Below are 21150 nucleotides of genomic sequence, written 5' to 3' on the forward strand. Positions count from 1 at the left end.
CATATCTTTTTGCTTTTTCATACTGTTGATGGGGTTCTCCCAGCAAGAATACTGGTGTGATTTGCTAGTCTGTCCTCCAGTGGACCACATTTTGTTAGAACTCTCCACTGTGACCCGTCCATGTTAGGTGGCCCTGCACGGCATGGCTCATAGCTTCATTGACTTATATGAGCCCCTTCACTGTGACAAGGCTGTGATCCATGAAGGGCAAAAACAACTCTAGGATTTTTCAGAAAGATGGAGAGTAGTTTGATTTTACCATTTCTCTCTTTGTTAGTATTTATTTAAAAGTCTGTGATTTGGTTTACTGTAAGAAATTGTGTTCCCTCTTATCTCTCAATCCTATTGAGGTATATAGCTAGGGTAAAAATTTTAGAGTACTTACATTTACTGAAAATGAGCTACTGAAATTCTGACTCCTTTCAGGTTTTTTTTTTGTTTTTTTTATTTTTAGTATATTAGACATTTTTCAAAGGGCTCCATTTACCTCAGGGCCCCTGGCAGTTGACCTTTGTACCTGTTAGTTCATGCCTAGCTTGATTCCACTTCAAAGGTCAAGTTAGTAGAACTTAGGGGCAGGCCAGGGGTAACTGATTGACCAGTGCTATTTGCTTCCAGTCCAGTTTGCTGTTTGGCTGGAAGATAAAATAATGTTTGTTTAAGAGTCTACTGTGGCTTTATTTTATTTTTAAGCCTGTAGTATACCTACTCAATTTAAAGAAAATGCACTGTGGAAATGTGTATTTTAAGGTGTCCTGATTTGAAAAATGCTATTCTAATTTAGGATAGTGGAGAGCAAAAGGAGTTAGGCATTTTAAAACACATAGTTGCCCAAGAATTCTTTTCATATGTATAGTAAAATAAGTATAAAGGAACATGACGCTGTGGGCTCCGGAGATTGGAGGAGATGGCTGGGTACGTGGGCTGTCCTGCTGGATCCCAGACCAGGTGTGTGGTGGCTCCTCATCCCGTGGCCTGGGGTGACTCTCAGGTGGGCGGGCAGCATTTTTCCACAGGTTGACTCGGGGATGGAGGTACCTTCCATCTTTGGGCCTTACTGTCTGTCTCAGGGTCTTTTGTGTCATCAACATTCAGCCAGATGAAAAGGAGGCCACTTGGAGGTTTTGATGGCTCACAGCACATTGGAGAGAACGTTGTCATGTGGCCATACCTACCTGCCCAAGAGGCTGGGGACGTGGTCTAGGCAAATGCCCATGGAAGGGAGAGAATGAGTCTGGTAGATGGTCATGCCTGGCACCGCGTGGCTCCACCCCTCCAGGCAGTTGCAGAGATGGCAGAAAGGAATGTGAGACGGGACACTGAACTTTACTGTGAACTACCAGATAGTACATGTGCAGGCCCCCGTGGTCACTGCCTCATGATCTTACCTCAACCCCGTTCTCTTTAACAGCCCTTTAAAAGTATCAGAGCCCTTCTTAGCTTGCAGTCTGTGGGCTGGATTTGGTCTATGAGCCAGAGTTTGCCAACACTGGTTATTTCAGCACCACTGATGATCAGTTTTTTCTATAAACCAGTATATGATGAGTTACCTTTATAAGGTTAAAATTTTGGAAGTTATTTTTTTAATCGATGTAGATACGTGACTATATCTTGATCCATGTTTTAATAGTTTGTGGACATTTACAGTTTTCAGTTGATGATCATGAGTGTGTATTTTATTTATGCTGATAAATTAGCCAATAGTAAGGGCTCTATCAGATTTGCTTTTGTGATTCATTTATTAATACTTTTCTTTATATTTTGCCTTCATCTGTGGGATTCCAAAAAAATGAAAAGACATGCTACTTTAAATGAGACCTAATTTTTTTTAAGACTTAAGACTAAATTATTAACTACATCTAGCTTTCTGACTTCAAGTGGAGAGACTATTAGATTATCAGAAATTTGGCTTACAGATCAAAATAAGCATATACAGGAAATGGCAACCCACTCTAGTATTCTTGCCTGGAAAATCCCATGGATGGAGAAGCCTGACAGGCTATAGTCCGTGGGGTCACAAAGAGTCAGACACGACTGAGCAGCTTCACTTTGCTTTTACTTTTGGACCCAGTGACTATGGGATGGGACATGGGAAGGTATTTGAAGATCACTAGTAGCTTTTCAGTCAGTGACTTTGCTGAAGTATTTAAAATAAGCATGGTGAACTATTTTGTCAATCTGTAGACATCCTAAGGTTTAATTTTCCATGATGAACTTTGAAGACAAGGTGAACACTTCTCTTTTTAAGGTAGTTTTACTATTTTTTGTTTCTTTGTTAAGAATGGCATCAGTTCAGTTCAGTCGCTCAGTTGTGTCTGACTCTTTGCGACCCCATGGATCACAGCACGCCAGGCCACCCTGTCCATCACCAACTCCCGGAGTTTACTCAAATTCATGTCCATCAAGTTGGTGATGCCATCCAGCCATCTCATCCTCTGTCGTCCCCTGTTCCTCCTGCCCCCAATCCCTCCCAGCATCAGGGTCTTTTCCAATGAGTCAGCTCTTCGCATGAGGTGGCCAAAGTATTGGAGTTTCAGCTTCAGCATCAGTCCTTCCAATGAACACCCAGGACTGATCTCCTTTAGGATGGGCTGGTTGGATCTCCTTGCAGTCCAAGGGTCTCTCAAGAGTCTTCTCCAACACCACAGATCAAAAGCATCAATTCTTCGGTGCTCAGCTTTCTTCACCGTTCAACTCTCCCATCCATACATGACCACTGGAAAAACCATAGACTTGACTAGACAGACCTTTATTGGCAAAGTGATGTCTTTGCTTTTTAATATGCTATCTAGGTTGCTCATAACTTTTCTTCCAAGAAGTAAGCGTCTTTTAATTTCATGGCTGCAATCACCATCTGCAGTGATTTTGGCATAGGTTTTACTATTTTACGACTTTCTGATTTTCAGCTGTGAAAGTGCTATTGGGGCTAAAAGTTCTGGTTTGCAGTGGTTATTTAATGTTGTAATATTCTGGAGAGTACCCCATACGTAGGTCTCAATACTTGTCATTTGTAGTTGAGGATACTAGTTCTGTGTAAGAATGTATTTCTCACCCTGAAGAAAAGATTTATTTTCTTCCTTTCCCAGCACTAAATTCTTTAAGTATGGGTGGGTTAATTTTGCAGGTTAAAATACTAGGTTTTAGCATTCTTTCAGCATTTTCAAGTCAGAATTTTTTGGTATCTATAAAAATATTTTCTGAGAAGGAAAATGTCTTACCAGTTTTACTTACTTAGAAGGTACGTTATAGATTCAAAATGAAACTTGTTTTTCTCATGTGATTCAAGTTGGCATTTTAGACTGTAAAACTAAGTGGAAATTTGAAAAATTAATATGTGAAGTTGAAGTTTTATTTTAAATATCTCTGCATTTTGTTTAGACCAGCATGTTTTGGAAATTTGATCTTCACTCATCATCCCACATAGACACACTTCTAGAAAGAGAAGATGTAACGCTGAAGGAGTTAATGGATGAGGAAGATGTTTTACAGGAGTGTAAAGCACAGAACCGCAAACTTATAGAGTTTCTCTTAAAAGCAGAATGTCTCGAAGATTTAGTCTCATTCATTATTGAAGAACCACCGCAAGACATGGATGAAAAGATCAGATACAAGTAAGAAAATTCAATCTTTTCTTTAGGGTGGGGCTGAAGTGAAGTGGGGGCAGGATGTATCACCATTCTTGTTGTCCAGCAACTTCTCAGGGCTGCCGGAGACCAGGTACAGAATGTTAACGTGTCAAGAGGGACAGGCTCAGTGCGGCAAACAGCCTGTTCTGGAACCACGTCCTGTGAAATCACAGGAGTTTTAAAATGAATGTTGTAAATTTCCGCCAGAAGGTTTTGTCTAAGGGCAAAGTACATTATAAACAGTGATAAAGTTCCTTAAAATAGTGAGATGATCCAAGTAAATATTTTCTCTCTTTTTTTGCAAATAGGAAAACAGAGATTATGTGACTGTCAAGATCACACGGCACAGCCGAGCCAGAGCTTGCTTTATGAACTGTGTTGCTGATTATAAATTCTGACCTTTTGTTAACTGAAAATAAGGGTATGGATCTTGGTGAACATTAGTGTAGCTAAGTTTAAGCAGCTGATACCTTGGATAAATACTGTGGATTTGTCTTCTTCAGCACTGGTTTTGTCAGCTCATAATGCTTCCCAGGGTTCAGACCACTGGACGCTCGTTGTAATTATAAATACTCCGTGTGTATTTAAGGCATCGGGTTTCAGCTGGTTGCTTTTCCACCTCCAGCTCTTCTGAAATGTTTGGCATCCCTCTCCCCCTGAAAATAGAACTGATTCAGGAACAAAACAAAAGTCATTGATTATGCATTAAATAAGTTTGATGGCATGGGGAGAATTATGGCCTATAGTAAATTCTCGTTTCTCCCTCAGTCTCCCTCTTTTCAGTTATCTTTCATTTCTTCATGGGGAGAATTTTGTTGTCAGAGGAATAATACTTAGTGATGCTTTCAGATTGCTCATGGCTTGGATCTTCAGGGAATTCATGCTCTCTGCCAGCCATTGAGATTGTCAGCTGGCCTTCAGTTGCACATCCACTTGGAGATCAGTACTTTAGACGAGGAAAGAAATTTGGTGGCAGAAATACCTGTGTCCTCCTTTCCTCAAAAACAGATGCTTCATGCTTTGGAATGCCCTTCCCAGTGAGCCTGCATGTGTGAGTACTGCTCGTTGGGGGCTCATCCTGGCAGGAGCCCCCCCGGGAGGACGGTAGCCCTCTCCTCCTAGAGCTCCAAGAACTTGAACAAGAGGCCCCCCTTCTTGGGTCTGTTTCCTCACCTGCTGCGTGAGGCAGAACACTTCTCTAGCTGGAGGAGAGTAGGCGTGCCTTGTGGAGGTCGCTGATTTTACCAAAAAGCAGTCATGACGTCTGCTGTATGGCCACGCCAGTGTTCTGTGCTTCCTCAGAGGCTGCAGGAGCAGGTGTGTCTCCCTGGACATGCAGCCTTTTGGTTGGCACCATTTCGAGAGAGCGTAGCTTGAGCTGAGTGGAGCGGCTCTCTGCTGAGCCTCTGGCCTGAACAGAGCCAGCAGCGATGGTAGCTGCCCGGAGCTGGCTGACTCAGAGACCTGGACTAGCGCAGAGCGGTTTCTCAGAGGGGACCCGAAAGCTGCTCGGAGTTAAGGTGGACTGTGGTCATCTAAGGAAATTTAGACTAGTGTTGCATGTATTTAGGCTAGTTTATGAATGATGGGGTGTTTGCTGTGGCAGAAATTTGAACGAACCAAACTTTAAAAGTAGGGCGTTAAGTAGTGTTATAAATCCCAAAGCTGAGATGTTGTTGGTCTGGTCAAGGTTCCCACAGAGGGACTTCAGAAGCAAGAACAGACCCAGGCGGGGCTGCTGCCCTCAGTGTCAAGGGTGGCCAGGCTCCAGGAAGGGGAGATGGGACAGGGGACTTGGGCGCTGTGCTGACAGGCCAGGCAGCCATTGGCGTTTGCCATGTGGAGGCCCCTGCAGTGCCCGTTTCTCAGAGCAGAGGAACAGAAGCAGTGCTTTTGAGGGAGGATTGGAGGCCAAGCAGAGAGCTCTTTCAGGTAGTTCTCTGGAAAAGGCGCAGAAAGAGCAAGTGGGAGCTACAGGCAGGTGTGGAGCTAGGAGAGGCGTTTGTGTGTTTTCCTAGATGGAAGAAATACTGGTGTGTTTACGTGCTGGTGGGGTGATGTGGCGCTGGGGAGGCGGGCCGGTGTAGAGGGAGTGGGGGTCTGGTGATGGGCTGGGCTGGCCTCAGTGGTCAGGAGGACAGTAGGGGGACTTCACCGCAGAGGAGGAAGGGGCCAGGTGCAGACAAGGGGCCCAGCGGGGCTGGGCTCTCTTCCCGTTGCTGCTGTGTTCTCAGTGCAGAGCAGCTGAGGTCAGGGTGGGGCGGGGTGGGTGGAGGAGTCTCGGGGTGTTTGAGAGGCTTGTTTAATCTCAGGGAGGTAGGTAGGAGAGTGAGAGCAGCCCCGCCCTGTTCCACACCAGAGCGTTGAGCCTTCGTATCAGTGCCTGGACCTCATGTGCGTGCTTCTTCAGCGTGATCAGACCTCCAGATCAGCCGTGGAGAAGCAGGTGGAAAACTTTACAAGATGCCATGCCCTCCTCTGGACGTCCCGTGTTAGAATTTTGAGACTACTCCTTACACGTTGGGTGGCAGTGGAGTTGGGGTCTCCTCCCTTTTACTGACCCTTTGCCTGCTGGCAACTTTCACATTGGGGCAGTTGAGATAACTCCACATCCCAATAAAACTTCATTTCAGAAGTTTTATGAAGTAGCAAATAAAGATAAATTAAAACAGCTGGTATTTACTTACTCTAGACCTTCTCAGAATTTTGTATTATTCTCTTCCATGAGATAGGGATTGTTGTCTTCCTATTGCAGCCTTGGAAACTGAGGTCCAGTGAAGTCAGGTAATGTGCCTGGGGTGATACAGCTTGTAAGTGGTGGAGGCAGGTTCTGAGCCTGGGCTGTTTGACTCCAGAGGCCCCATGGGTCACCCCTGCTTCCTCTCCAGCCTACTGGTGACTTTGTGTTGTGGTGTCTTTGAGCCGATGTGGCTGTAAATTGAAGTGAGGACAGACTTTGATTTGATTGAGCCATCGCCTCAACGACAGCGATTTGGCGATGTGATCTTTGCGCCCACACGCCTGCCAGTTCTGTTGTATGTCTTTTCCGTGTTTTTCTCCCTGAAAAGGCTGATTTGGGGACATTCTTACACTGTTCAGTGTCCCACCCGCTAAGTACTGCAGCTTCTGGTCCGCTGCCAGTTGCTTCTCAAGTCACTGGTCCACAGGCAGCTGCCGGCTTGTCTCAGGGATGCCGCATGGGTTCTGGCCACAGTCTCTAGCCCTCTCTGTTGTCACAGAGCCATTTCAGGCTGTTTTGTCATCTCCCTGTCCTGGTCAACATCAGAGCTCGCCACTCCCTGCTGCTTCTGCTCACCAGGGAGGGATAAAGAGCAGAGAAGGGAATGGCAGGTGGGGGAGAGTGCAGTCTGGGCAGGCCTGGGAGTCTCCGTGATCGCTCTGAGAACAGATGAGAAGTCATTTGTGGTTAAAGAAGCGAGTGGAGGAAAGGAATCTGCTGCTGCCTGTTCAGAGAGAGCGCCCCGGCGCTCAGGGCAGACGTGCCACTGGGGTGTGGGTGTTGTCAGGGCTGGGGGCCTGTGGAGGAGGGCTGTGGCACAGAGCAGTGAGATCCGAGGTGGGCTGGTCCCAGGAGACTGGAAGGCTTCTGTGGACAGCTCAGTTTCCATATACACTTTGTTTTCCCACACGGGGAATCCAGGCTGTGTCCTCTTCTCTGCTCGAGTATATTAAAGTGTTTGTTCTCTTCACATGTAATGTGGACTGGATACTTGGCACGCCCAGCTTTCTAATACCACAGACAGCCCTTCTGAGAACACAGGCCGCCTGTCCAGGAACCGAGCTGTGTCTCGAGCAGCCGCACGGTGCCGTGAGCAGGGCAGTTTGCCGGAAGCCGGCTTCCCCTGCGGTGGTCCTGCAAGCTGCGCTGCTTCCCGCACCAGAGCGGGCGGCTGAGGGCTGCGGCCCACGGCTGCGTCTTGCCCCCTCTGAGGGGTCCCCGCCCTCGCCTTCTGAGTCCCAGGTGTGCTCTGGTTTTGTTGGGGAAACTATTGGTTTTTAGACATGGAAGAAAATTCACTCTAGTTTAAATTGGCAGAATGGATTGAAATTATTTTCTCATTCCCGGAAGATTTTTTTAAACAATTTTCACAAAGTTTTAGGAAGCCTTTCTGATCTGTGTTCTGATTTATGTAAGTAAACTGTTCATACAGATGATGACGTGAGTATCCTGTTCTTCTAGGTATCCAAATATATCTTGTGAGTTGCTCACTTCTGATGTCTCCCAAATGAACGATAGACTGGGAGAAGATGAATCCTTGCTAATGAAATTGTATAGCTTCCTCCTAAACGATTCCCCCTTGAACCCACTACTTGCCAGTTTCTTCAGCAAGGTGCTAAGTATTCTTATCAGCAGAAAACCAGAACAGGTAAATACTGTTTTCCAAAAAGGTAAGTATTAGGGCTGAGCATCCCCTGAGGTGATCCTCAGTGATTTTTGTTGCTTCAGTGTTCTGAGTGTGCCTTATGTCCCACGTTCTGTAAAAGAATAGATTTTACACCTTAAATATCCTTAATGCTTGCTGACTTTCCACTGACTTAACGCCTTAAGGAACACTTTCTAATTTGATCTTTTCTAAGTGCCTCATATCTCAGTTTTTCAGTGTACTTTGGCTTCCTTTTCTGACAGGTGGTTGGAAGCAAGAGCATGTTGGGGTCAGTTTGTGAGGGTCGCGTGAGGGTGCACAGGGCAACAGGGTGTGTGGGTGGTGTCCCAGTGGCTGAGGTAAATCAGCAGTTCGTTTATTTATTCTTTTCCCTGGTGAAGATCACAAGTGAAGCTTAAGTCAGAAAGCTTTCCCATAAATGCGATTGGTGATTAGTTCATACAGTTAGTTTTTTTTTCCTTCTATTTTGCTTCCACCCAAAAGCTTGAGACCTCTGGGTAGTGACTGCCGCGTACACACAGGGGGCGTTGCTCTTCTGTCCAGTAGAGCTTGGCGGGGATTCGGCCGGGACCTCCTCCCGCTGTTCTGCTCTCCCTCCTCCTCCTCGTTCTCGTCTACCTGGAAACTTGTATTTCCCAGTATCTGCTGTGTGTGGTTGTTCTCCAAAGTGTGGTCTCTGGTCCAGCAGCATGAATACCGCCCGAGAATTTGTTGGAAACGCAGGTTCTTGAGCTCCATTCCAGACCTGCTGAGTCAGACACCCTGGGTGGGGCCTGCGGTCTGGGGTGTAAGAAGCCTCCCAGATGACTGGGATGCATGCTAAAATTTGAGAATCATGGCTCTGGCGGGTACTGGTATGGAAAAGGATCTGCTTACAAGGAGATTAGGATTCACTTACGGAAACGGGCCCCAGGAAGCAGCAGGAGCCTCAGATGCCCAAGAACAAACTTAAGAGTTTGCAGAGTGCAGGCAGTGGGGGTGTGATGACGGGGGTGCAGGGGTCACAGCAGTTGGGCCTGGCATCCTTCATGGTGAAAGGCAGGCTCCGTGACCCGTCCTTGCTATCAGCAGACCTGGAGGGGCTGGGACTATTTTCGGCCCAGTACGCCTGCCCTGTGCCAAGGCCAAGTGCATGCAGGCCTTATTTTAGACAGACGAGGTCATGCTTTCGTGTTCTTAGTTGAGCAGGATTGCCTTTCTCAATGTGTGGGAACTGAGGTTCTTGTTTCTTAGATAGTAATCCCCGAATCCCAGTCACTCCAGTACAGCTCGTCCTTCCTCCCCCTGCTTTTGGGTGAGAAATGACAGGACTGCTTACTCTCCTAGGAGAGCTCAGGTCACCCCATCAGTCTGTGTCCTGGTCAGTTCCCGGTGGCTGTGGTCACGATCGAGACCAGTCTCACATCTCCTTGTGCCTGTCTCCTCCCTCTGTGCCCGGGAGCCCAAGTCTGTGGGGCCTGGTGTTCCGTGTCTCTTTAGTACAGATTGAAGACACACTTTGAGCCCTCTGGGCTTCACGAGGTCAGACGCGTTACCTGTGTGCAGAAGGCGGCACGTGCCACTTCAGCGCCGAGAGCAGGCCTGTTCACTCTGCTGCTCGTTGTGCTTCTCAGTTCGGCCCTCAGTCACGAGAGGATTCCAGAGTCCTTGCTTGCTCTTTCAGCTACAGGAGAAGCCCACACTGGCACCTTCCTCTCCTTTTGAGAATTATGAGTGTAAGTGAAGGTTTCCCATCACATGATATGTTAGTAAGGGTATGTGCGACTGAATTCAGACTCAGTCTGACTTAACCAGTGCAGACCCTTCCCAGAGCAGCAGGACCTCTGTGAGGGGCACCCTGAGTGCTGGTGGGCGAGCGCCCTCCCCCAGACAGGCCGCCTCGCCTTCCTCGCTCTGCCCCCTCGGCCCTGCCTGCCGGCTCTGCAGTCGGTGCTTCGGCCACTCAGTGCAGTGTTTTGATCACATGCCTCCTTTTCTTCCCCTCTCCTCCACTGTGCTTTTAAAAATGACTAAGTGACTCAGCTGTGAATGGATTAATTATGTATAACTTACTGAAGGTCTGTGTTACAGCCTTTAACCTCACTGTTTAGAGAAGCAGTGTGTGATGGTGAATTCTGCCTTTCCACCTGACGGTGTGAAGCAGTTTTAGCTCACCCCGCCTTGTAGCTGTCATGTGGGGTGATGAGCTTGTGGCTCTGTTGGATTTAAATCTCAGGGCAACCACTTTTTAGCTTCTAGCAAAATCCTTGGCTGGTCTGGGCCTCAGTTTCCTCACCTAGAACATTTGAGTTGAGCAGCCCCACCTTACAAGCTTCTGGGAGACGTCAGGGTGATACTGTCACGGCAGCTGCCTCACTGGCTATGCTGCTGCTGGGACTTCTGAGCAGATGATTCCTGCACGCGGACAAAAGCCAGAAGGTACACGGGGGTCCGAGGCAGAGCAGGTCTCTTCTGTGCAGGAGAGACCCAGGTGGCAACCCTGACTTCAGTAATGTTTCCTCATCCCCTCGGGCTAATGGTCAGTCTCTCCCACGCTCACCCTCCTGGTGTTAATCTCATCAGGTGAGTGGCTGAAATAAAATGCAGCTGTGATTTTCTGTAGCATGTGAGTTAGCCACTTTGATGCAGAAATCTGTTTTGAATGTTTTTCTTACTTGCTAGAGTACAGTTAGGACTTTGAATGTTTAGTCTGCATTTTTGTGTAAAGTCTAATGGACTTGCTTTATGTCTATAAACTGTTAAGTGGTATATTCTCTTGCCTTTTATGGAGTGTTAAATTTTTGATCCTCATTCTTTCAGAATTAATAATGAAAGTGAGCAGAAATGAAAGATTCTGTTATGGTGTGTTTGTATCAGGGAACAGGTGGTGACTTAGGAGATTTTTTTTTTAAGAGGTTTTTCAGTTCTGTAACAATCAGAAGGCTTTCCAGTTTGACATCTTATGACTAATTCAGCCTTTGACTTGCCTTAACTTAAAGTGGTGATGGGACTTTGGAGGGGGCAGCCCGAGGGGTCAGGACTGAAAGTGTCCTAAAGCTAGTAGTTCCCCTGGGACGTGTCTTTCAGTTGTGGCTATTCTCCTCTAGATTGTGGATTTCCTGAAGAAGAAACGTGACTTTGTGGACCTTATCATGAAGCACATAGGAACGTCGGCCATCATGGACTTGCTGCTCAGGCTCCTGACATGCATCGAGCCCCCGCAGCCCAGGCAGGAGGTGCTGAATGTGAGTGGTCAGGGCGGGGCGCTCCCGCCCCTGGGCTGCGCCATCCGCGTGGGACTCCAGGGACTGGTAGTAAGGGTCTGGGAGCCAGGATGGGGGGCAGGAGGCGGGCTCCACCACAGGAAGAAATCCGGATTTTTCCAGGGTTAGGGCTGCCCGTGTGCATGTCCCGAGAGACACAGGCTGTCTTCTTGTTCTTTTCCTTTGCTGGCTTGCTCTTTAGCGGAGTGGGAAGGTAGACTGGATTGAGGATTTGTCTTAGCTGGTCTGGTGGGAAGAGCAGAAATGAGAAGGTCGGGAGCTCTGAGTCTCGTTTGAGCAGGCTGTGAGGAGTCTTCTCTGTCTTGAGATGGTCACCTGCAGGGATGTCTCTAAAAGTCAAAAGGAAGAGGTGTGGTATTCCCAGGGAATCTGGCTTTGGGAGTAACCTTCTCATGGATGCCTAGGAGCATGGGATAGGAGGAGAATGGAGTTTACCTCCAAAGGGGCACGTGTTTCAGATTTGGGGGAGGTGGTTATTCCGGGACATACGTCTCTGGAGGATTGTCTTGGGTGGGAAGAGGAGGGTGTGAATGACTTGAAGGTGACGTTTCTCGCAGGCTCTCAGCTCTGCCTCTTCCCTCTCTTCTTCTCTTTCGTCCCCTTCACTGCCTTGTCCAGAACCATTCCCCAGCCCATTCTGTCTTTAATACTCAACCTCAAACCTCAGAACTCTGGAAATGAGTTTTATTGACAATGCTGAAGACCTGGGAAGGCCCAGAGGAGAGTTAGTGGGGTCTGCCAGGAAGTGTCCCAGGGAGAGGGGCACAGTCTGCCGAGGTGGGCAGGCGTGACAGGTGTGGGGTGTGGTGTGGGGGCGGTGTCAGGGAACGGTGTCAGGCCGGGTCTGTAGGACCAGGCAGAGGTCTTCTGAGAGCATGGCCACGTGAGTATGTCAGCTGAGAGGACCTGGTGTGAACACCCCAGGAAAGGGCCCTAAACTGGGGCTTCGGCCACCTTTAGGCGTGTGTTTGAGGGTGCGAGTGTTTTCTCCGTAGAGACTGGGACTCCAGAGAAGGCAGTTACGGCTAAGAGCGTGGTTGCCTTCATATCTGTTATTACTGGAGTAGGTTATTCAGTATGGTTTCTTAGAGTTCCTTTGGTCACTTCTGGGTTGGATTTTAGGGCTTACTTCCAAGGGAGTAGGTGTGCTTCTCAAGGGATGTAGTAGTAGGTGGTTAATAAAGGCAGAGGTCGAGGGAAAGGTAGTTAGAACTCCTGAATGTCTGGCTTTGATCTGGGGGCCAGCTGTGGGCTTGGACTGTGGGTACTTGCTAGTAGCTGTGAAGGTGGGTGGGGGGGATTGATTTGTTCACTGCCCACAAAGTTTCCTCCTTTCTCTCTGGGTGGTCGGAACCCTCAGCCCTAGCTTCTCTGTAGAGGTGTTTGCGTCCTGTTTGAGGACGTGGCTACTCAGAGTGTGGTCCCAAACATCACCTGGATCTCACCGCTGCCCTGCTGGGTCAGAATCTGTGTGTGAACATGACCCCCGAGGGGCTTCATGTGCACATTTTAAAACATCTTAAAATAAGATGGGCCCCTGCCTTCCTGGTGGTCTCCTGAGATCTTTTGTTTGCATTTTCCTTCGGCATATTCTCCTTGAGGAGCTTGAGGACAACCTAAGAATTTCTCTGCGGCCTTTGGCAAATTGTGTTTGATTTCCTGCCTCCCATCCCCCATCTCTTTTAACTTTAGGGATTGTGTGTGTGTGTGTCCACCCATCTGTTCTGGGTAGAGATTGCCTTTATTTACTTGGTGTTTCTCTTCCTTGTGGAATTAATATTATGCCAGGTGTTTTTTCATTTATTCTTACCCCTTTCATATTTTCATTCATGGCAGTAGTTCATACATAGTTAAAGAAGAATGTCCTAGTCATGATAACAGCTCTTTGCTAACATGTGACCGGGCAGATAAACTTTCTGTGCCCCCCCCTTCAGCCCCCACATTTCCTGTGGTTGTTTTTGTTTTAGAATCTAAAAGTTCATCGTGTGTTTTAAACCGGAGGCTTGATACTACATACTGTTTTTCTCAGCCTTTCTGAAGCTCCCTTAAAATGACCACTCTTACAGAAAATGTATAAATTCCATCTCCCCTTCCACTTCACAACCAAAGTACAGACTTTTTTAGTACTCAGTGCCTGAGAACTAACATCACTAAGCTGATGTGTAGAATTTGGGGATGTGGTTTTGCAACATTGGGAGTAGTTGGTACTGTAGCTACTGTTAAAATAATATATTCACTGGTATTTTCTTTGGGGGACTTTTAATTTCCTGTTGTGTTCAAAGTTCAGAGAAAACCTGTAGCATTCTCCTTAAAATATGATGGATATTTCCAAGTATGTTAATCTTCATTGGGGCTTGAACAGGAGCCACTCATTGCTATGATTCCTTCTACAATGTGTTTTACAGTGGTTAAATGAGGAGAAAATTATCCAGAGGCTCGTGGAAATAGTTCATCCATCGCAAGAAGAAGATGTAAGTTCTCTTTTGTGACTCTGAACTTGATTTTTTTGGAAAAAGAGTCCTGTTCATTTGGGCACAGAGCATTTTACTAGATGTGAATGTAGAGGACAGGTACTAGTAATCACCTGGCATGCTTCAGGTTGGCAGTTTTCTAAATATTGAAGGCTTTCAAAAATGCTGTGTTTTGCTGATACCCAATTTCCCAAATGTGAAACGGTAAGCCCTGGGTCTCGCTCCATCTCTTTAGAGCGGGGGCTGCATCTGTTCGTCTTCGTCACAAACCTCCTCCACACATTTTTCTTTTATCCCCATCTTTAGCCCAGAGGATGTGGCCACATCTGTCTGCGCTTGTGTTTTCCATTCTGGAGAAAGCCTCCAGACACACAGCAGCTCCGGGTCCCCAGTGGGTCCCAGAGTGCTGGGCTCTTGGGGACTCAGGCTTTTGTGCCCTGACTGGTTTGGTTTTTGTCCTGGGTGCTGAAGGTTGATTGGGTGGCAGCGTCAAAGCTGCTCTGGAGTTTGCACAGGGAGCTCGGTGGGGTGGGGTGGGGTGGGGTGGGGTGGAGTCACCAGTGGGTGTGCCGCTGTAGTGGAGACAGTCACCCAGCTTCTCTGCTGCTCTGAGCCCTGTGGAGTGGCCAGCATGTGGCCATTTCTGCCTAGAGAAGTGATGGTTCCATGTGGTTCGATGTAGTATCTACAAAGGAGTTGGTTCACAGAACACGCCGGGTGTGTCACGCACACAGGCGCCCTCCTTCGATGCTCTGGCTTGTGGGTCAGTTGGAGAGTGAGCGCCGTAGAAGAACGGTGCCGGGGAGGAAGCATGTGGCCGGAGGGTGTTCTCCCTTACGAAGGGGGACTTCCCTTCTACTCCAATCCATTCAAAACTTTTTGGGACCTGGAGTTCATCAAAAGCAGGCTCTCCATCCCACTGTCGCCTTCAGAAAAAAAAGAGCTAGCCATGAATGGGGCTATAGCTCTCCTCCGACAGTTCACTTGTTCCCCCTGTGGTATTGTTCCTGCTGACACTTAGGACACTCCCGTGTGGACCGGTTTCTGTGCCACAGCTTTAGAGGGGCCTCGGCCCTCCTGCTGTGGCTGGGGGAGGGGAGGTGGGGGGCGGTCGATGGTTTCTAGAGCACATTTCCCGTGCGCTGTACGTGAGGGCAGAGGTGGGCCTGGCCTATTCCTGGGGTGGGGATGCAGCTTGCTCCTCACTAGCCTTTTTCTTGCTCAGCTGGACACGGTCGCTGTCTGAAGGGTTGATGAAGGAGAGGCCCACCTCTGCAGCAAGTCCTTTTGCAAAGGACCAAGTGTATGGGGCATCAGCACCTTCTCTACTTGACTTGCAAGAAAGTTTATTTTGTTTTTCTGGACAGTCCTGTTGCTATTTCTGTTGTGTATTAAGTGATAAACTGCATGCTACCCTATACTGACCAGTGTATATTTATTAAGTAAGTTTGTGACACCTGATTCCAAACAGTGGGTTTTGATATCCTGGTGCCTGTTGTCATCTGCATTAGAATCCCACTGTTCTGCTCTCCCCGGGCAGGCGGCGCTCAGTGCCAGCATCTCAGAGTGTCCTGTAGGGTCACACGCTAAGCATGGGAAGAAGGTGTAGTGTTTCTTACTAATACATTCCAGAAAGCTGCGCTTTTTTTTTTAAAAGTCAAGGAAGTGGGTTCATCTTTCTGTGCTGCTAAAAGTATATCAGTTGAGGGCATACATTTTTTTTTTCAAGTTTAATTGTAGAAATTTTCCTTGCCAGAACTTTAATCACATTTCTCTACACACAGCAGCTGTATTTTGTTGTCAGTATTGTTAACAAAGCTCATCAGCCCAAGAGGGTAAAACACTCAGTACTTTACATACGTTATTTCTTATTTACTGTAGCTTATGGCCAGTGTTAATTTGTGTTACTTCTTAAGCAGTTTCTTCACTCTTTATTGTAAGTTTGACTCCTGGTGTGTTCTGTAGTTGACACTGTGCTTCTTTCCTCTAGCGGCACTCAAATGCAGCACAGTCACTTTGTGAGATTGTCCGCCTGAGCAGAGACCAGATGTTACAGGTCCAGAGCAGTGCAGAGCCAGACCCCCTGCTTGCCACTCTAGAGAAGTATGTTTGCATCTCTGTTCTTGTTGTCTTTTCTCCTTGACGCTCTGTGATACGTTACCCTTGTCACTCTTTGGTAAGTGTTCCTCACGTGGGGATTGAGTCCCCGGAAAATACCTGTGGGCAGGCGAGAAGGCAGGAGAACCTGCTCATCTCATCTCAGCCCCTCATGATGCCCATTGAAGACCTACAGGGTAAGAATGTGTTAATAAATAAGAGCCATTTCTGTGTAGGGTTGTGAGATGGGACACCGATACCATAACTGCAGTCACTGCCTCCATGGTCTTTGAGAGAAGAGAGTCTTAAGTGCAAACACATTTGATCAGAAGCTCTTCTTAGGATTCACTCTTATCTTGGCGGCTGTCGAGGGGTCTCCTGACCAGGCCTGATATGAAGGGTTACACATCCTGGGTCTTTTGTTTCTTTGTATTGCTTTTGCCCTTGTTTCTAGGCAATTCCCAGTGAACAGACATCCTGTATTAAGGTGGAAGACCACTTAGGGATGGTGTACGATTGTGAAGTTTGTGAGTGGCCAGCCTACCATACTGGTATATCTAGAGCCACACGATTTCAAGAATATTGGCCATCAAGCATTGTGCATGTATTCAACCTGAATCCATAAAACTAAAAGTTATTTTAATAAAAATAAGGCATTTCCCCACTTTGGATGAATAATTGGGAAAGACCGTGAATAGTTAGCATTGTTACATATGAGTGACAGTTTAGCTTCAGTTTACTGCTACTGTTGTTCTTCTTAGTGACTTTGTTGGGACGTTTTTTAGTGTTCCTATGTATTGAGGCTTATTTGCATCTTTTGGCTTGGAAGGCCCTTTTATTAAAATAAGACGTGTGTGTGTTATTTAATCAGGTGTGAGACAAGCAAGGAGCAAATTAGAGACAAAATATCTTGTTTTAAACTGTATTCTGAGAAATAAAGTTTTATTTTCCAGTGTGTATTATAGAATAGGAAGGAGTTCACTAGTTCTCTCGAGTAGCAAAACTTAAGAGATTGTAAGCTTCTGAGTAAAATGTCATTTTACCTGCCCCGTTTTAGTTATCCTTGTCATTGTGGCTTAGGTACTCCATACAGTACTAGTAATTCTACTAGTATGATATTGAACCATATGAAATTGCCATTCAAATAGGTTAAAAAATGTGGGCTGTCAGTAATTTCATATGGTACATGATTGTGTTGTCTAATAAAAATACAGTAAAAGTCACATGTAATTAAAATTTTTCTAGTAGCCATATAAAAGTAAAAAATAGGTGAAATTAATTTTTATATATTCTAGAATAAGTATATATTTATAATTTATACAAAATATTTATGTAAGTGTATATTCTATTATTGATAGAAAAATATTCCAACATGTGTTTATTTAAAATTACCAATGAACTACTCTCCATTCACTTATGTGTACACATTTGGGGAATCCAGCGTGTACTTTGCACTCAGGTCAGTTCAGACTGGTCACCTCCTGAGTGGCCGTGTCACAGGTGGTGCTTGGTACCTCTCTCTCTGCGGTGAGGCTGCTGTTGGAAGAATATATGTGTTTCCTGTAAAAAAGGGAAAAGCAGCCTGTTTTTCAGAGCTTAATTCCAAGTTTAATATTTATTCTATAGACTGCTGTGTGTTGAGTGACTTTTACAATACTGTTTAGGGTAGAGGTCTTATAAGCAGTTTGAGTGCTGGCTGGGAATACTGGAAGACTGCTTCCTGCGAGGGGATCCTCTGAAGTTAGGTTAGATGTCAGTTTTGTTTGCTTCCTCCAAAGAGGAAGAGTGTATTCCCTGCTTGCCATCCTGCCCTGGCGGAGGAGCTGGCGTTAGTATCCGTTGAGCCCACTGTGCTGTGGGGAGACTGGTGTGTGTGTCAGGCGAGCGACAGGAACACCCAGCTGTCGGTCACAGTGCGAGGGAGATTCCATTTCTTAATCCGCACGGGTTCTAAAAATTACTGAGAGCCTGGGGAACAGATTTTCCTTGCAAACATGCGTATAAATTTACCTAACAGGTTACCCTTGTATTTTACCTTAATTGTGACCTGTTTACATGCATAGGAGAGTGTCCTGGATAGAGCTTGTGGAGAATACTTGATGGGCAGTAGTTCAGTCAGATCCATTTCACTACTGCCACATTATTTTGATTTACCAGGTTTTAATTTTAGGGCAAAATGCAGCAATTGATACTCTCTTGTACCTGTTTTAGATCTTTGTTAATTAAGTACATTCTTATATAGTACTTGTATTACTGTGACCTTTTCTTCCGAAGTTGTTAGTGTTAAATAACATTACAGTTAGCACTTGACTGTTGATTTGTTTCCCTAGGCAAGAAATTATAGAGCAGCTTCTATCAAATATTTTCCACACGGAGAAAAATGAATCGGCCATAGTCAGTGCAATCCAGATACTGTTGACTTTACTTGAGACACGGCGACCAACGTAAGTTTTCCATCTGTTTCGCGAAATGAGTCATTTGGTTTTCCTTTTAGAGTTTTTACAAACTAAGAATTAAGTTAGAGGTCTATTCCTACAGTATCATGCCCTTGAATTTCACTTGCTGAATATTTCTATACTATATAAATAGTTTTTTTTTTTTTTTAAACATATATTTTTATTCATTTGGCTGCATAGAGTCTTAGTTGTGGCATGTGGGATCTAGTTCCCTGACCAGGGATCGAACCCAGCCCCCCTGTATCAGGAGCGCAGAGTCTTAGCCACTGGACCACCAGGGAATTCCCATAAATAGTTTTATATGAATGGAATACATAGATGCAGTTGAAAAATATGCTTTAGCAAGCAGTATTGGCAATATTTGGATTCTTGTCGTTTGAGGTTGTGTAGTCATTACCAAAATGCTCCTATAGTAAGTCAAACCCGTGCAGCATGTCTCACATACGAGAGCAGCTTATTTCTTGTTTATGTGAACTGAAAACAGCTGCTCCTGGTCGGCGTGCAGCTCTCCAGGTGGCGGTTCAGGGCTCGTCTGTCCGCTCTGCGCTAACTTGAGGCTTCACACATGAGGCACTGCAGTTCATTAGGCTGTTTTAAAATGGATGGACTGGAAAAAAAAAAAAAAATGGATGGACTGGTGGCTTGAGGCCTTAAGGAAAACTCTGTGGTGTGTTTAAGAATCAGAAAGATAGTCTATTTTTCCTATTTGTGTGCCTCTGGACAAGTCATTTAATATTTGTCATTTTCTTTACAGTTTTATACCTAAAGCTGATTTACTTTTTAATTGTCAGAGTTTTCCAGATTGTTTTCTGGGGAATGAGAATTTGAAGAGGTGTGCATATATTCGTGTTCCAGGAGCATGTGTTTAGAATCAGAATTTGTATTTTCCTCTTCACCATTGGATCCATCCTGTAAAGCAGAGGCATGAAGTGAAGGAGCAACAAGATCGGCTGTCAGCATAAGAGAATTTAGCCATCCAGGACTTCTGGATTTGTTTTTAATGATGTCATTTGGTTTCTAGCAAAACAGTAAACACAGCCTTATCAGTCCTTGGTTCCCAAAGTCTTCATCTCTATTCCTGTCTTTTTCATCTCTGGTTACTGATCATGGAATGTCAATGTGGCAGCAGTGCTTCAAGTATATTGTAATTTTGGGATTGTATCTGCAGTTCTGACTTATCCTGTGTCTTCCCTGTTAAATCCTGTTTTAAATAATGTAACCAGTAACTTACGATATTGATCAGGTGGTACAGGAATGTTACCTTGCTACTGCTGGTGTAAGGCAGTTGCATCATCTCTTAAAATGCTTTAAAAGCACATGAGCTGGTGCTGTGAGATTTATGTTGACGACTTCGACTTGAGAACAGAAATAATACAACAATAAAAGAAATGACAGAAGAAATTTCTGATCAGAAGGAACTTACCCCAGACCACAAAGGTTGATCAGACACTAAGCAGGATTAACTTTAAAGAGGGGCGGACAGAGGGGTTGGTGGGTGGCTAAGATCTTAGCCTTATCCTTAGGAGATTTCTGAGTCCCTAGGATACAGGGTAAATCTTAAAACCGTTTGGACAAGAAAATATGGGTTAACTGCAAAGCAGATCAGATTGCCAGACATCTCATTTATAAAGTTGCATAAACACTGAAAGACAGGCAGGATTGTGACCCTGAAATACTTGGATTGCTGTGTGAGGGCATGAGGCATTTTCTGTCATATGAGACCTCAGTGTTCCATCTGTTCAGTATTTCAGCTCCAAAGGTGATCGTTCTGACGTGTTTTCTAATAAACGTAGAGTGATAGTAGGTCGCTTAATGCCGTACGTGCCCCAGGTGCGGGGAGAGCAGGTGTGCTTGAGAACTGTGGACGCAGGGCTTTGCGCTCACTTGCTGGCCCTGCTCAGGACATGCTGGCTGCCGGCTGTTGAGCCCCTGGGGAGAGGGCGGCACACCCTGTAGCCCTAAAGGCGCAGGTGGGGTTTCCAGGTGGCACTAGTGGTGAAGAGCCCGCTTGCCACTGCAGAAGACATGAGAAATGTGGGTTTGATCCCTGGGTGGGGAAGATCCCCTGGAGGAGGGCATGCACACCCACCCCAGTATTCTTGCCGGGAGAATCCCATGGACAGAGGAGCTTGGCGGGCTACAGTCTATGGGCTCACAAAGCGTCAGACATGACTGAAGCGACTTAGCATGCATGGGGGCCATTGGCAGTGGGGGGAAGGGACCAGGAAAGAACCTCTATCCCACAGAACAAGCAGGGACACAGTCAGGACCCAGGCTGTTAGAGAGCCCCTGTCCCTGAAGTAAGGGCAGGATCACCGAGATGGCCCATCCCTGAGGCCCAGGGGCATTTCCGGTGCCTGAGGCTGAGCCAGAACAACAGAGCCGTTGCTCCCATGCCTCCCCCACCCCAGGCCACCATGCGTGGAGTGGGTATAGCCCGGTGCTGACAGAGGGGAGGCTGCGGCGTGGCGCAGGGAGACCGTCAGCATGGGAGTGAGCCTGAAGGAGGAACTTCAGCTGAGGGCAGAGCAGACACTGAGAGAGACCTGGCGGTCCAGCCGTAACTATAAATACAGAGTAACTTGAGACCAGTTTGACGTCTTGGTGCACTGAGAAAAAACAGTCACAGCCACAGCCCGAACCGAGCTCCGCTGCTGACTGTAAATTGATCCCCAAACTTTACACTAAAGACTTAGGGGGAAAGAGGTGTGTCTGCTGCAGACAAGTGCTAGTTATATCAGTTTCTGTTGTCTTACACAGCATGTCCACGTTTCAATCAAAAAGTTGCGAGATGAAGAAGCCAGATAAAAAGAAGCCGACAAGCTCTTAAG

The 21150-nt window shown here is 46.4% G+C and overlaps 1 protein-coding gene across 15 annotated transcripts in view; it reads left to right on the forward strand.

Annotated features, from left to right (window-relative positions):
* The window catches only part of PPP6R3 (protein phosphatase 6 regulatory subunit 3), a 123335-nt gene that overhangs the window by 51256 nt on the left and 50929 nt on the right, over positions 1-21150 (forward strand). For 14 of the 15 annotated variants that reach the window (XM_043452469.1, XM_043452473.1, XM_043452474.1 and 11 more), the window contains 6 exons: positions 3379-3611; positions 7828-8014; positions 11119-11256; positions 13701-13766; positions 15757-15869; positions 18194-18307. In XM_043452469.1, coding sequence (XP_043308404.1) covers positions 3385-3611; positions 7828-8014; positions 11119-11256; positions 13701-13766; positions 15757-15869; positions 18194-18307 — 845 coding nt within the window. In that variant the 5' untranslated portion in view covers positions 3379-3384. Of the gene's footprint in view, positions 1-3378; positions 3612-3934; positions 4048-7827; positions 8015-11118; positions 11257-13700; positions 13767-15756; positions 15870-18193; positions 18308-21150 lie in introns of those variants that run through there. The other variant, XM_043452484.1, reaches the window with a different exon arrangement.

The sequence above is a fragment of the Cervus canadensis genome, chromosome 29 (assembly GCF_019320065.1).
Source record: "Cervus canadensis isolate Bull #8, Minnesota chromosome 29, ASM1932006v1, whole genome shotgun sequence".
In the NCBI taxonomy this organism is placed as follows: Eukaryota; Metazoa; Chordata; class Mammalia; order Artiodactyla; family Cervidae; genus Cervus; species Cervus canadensis.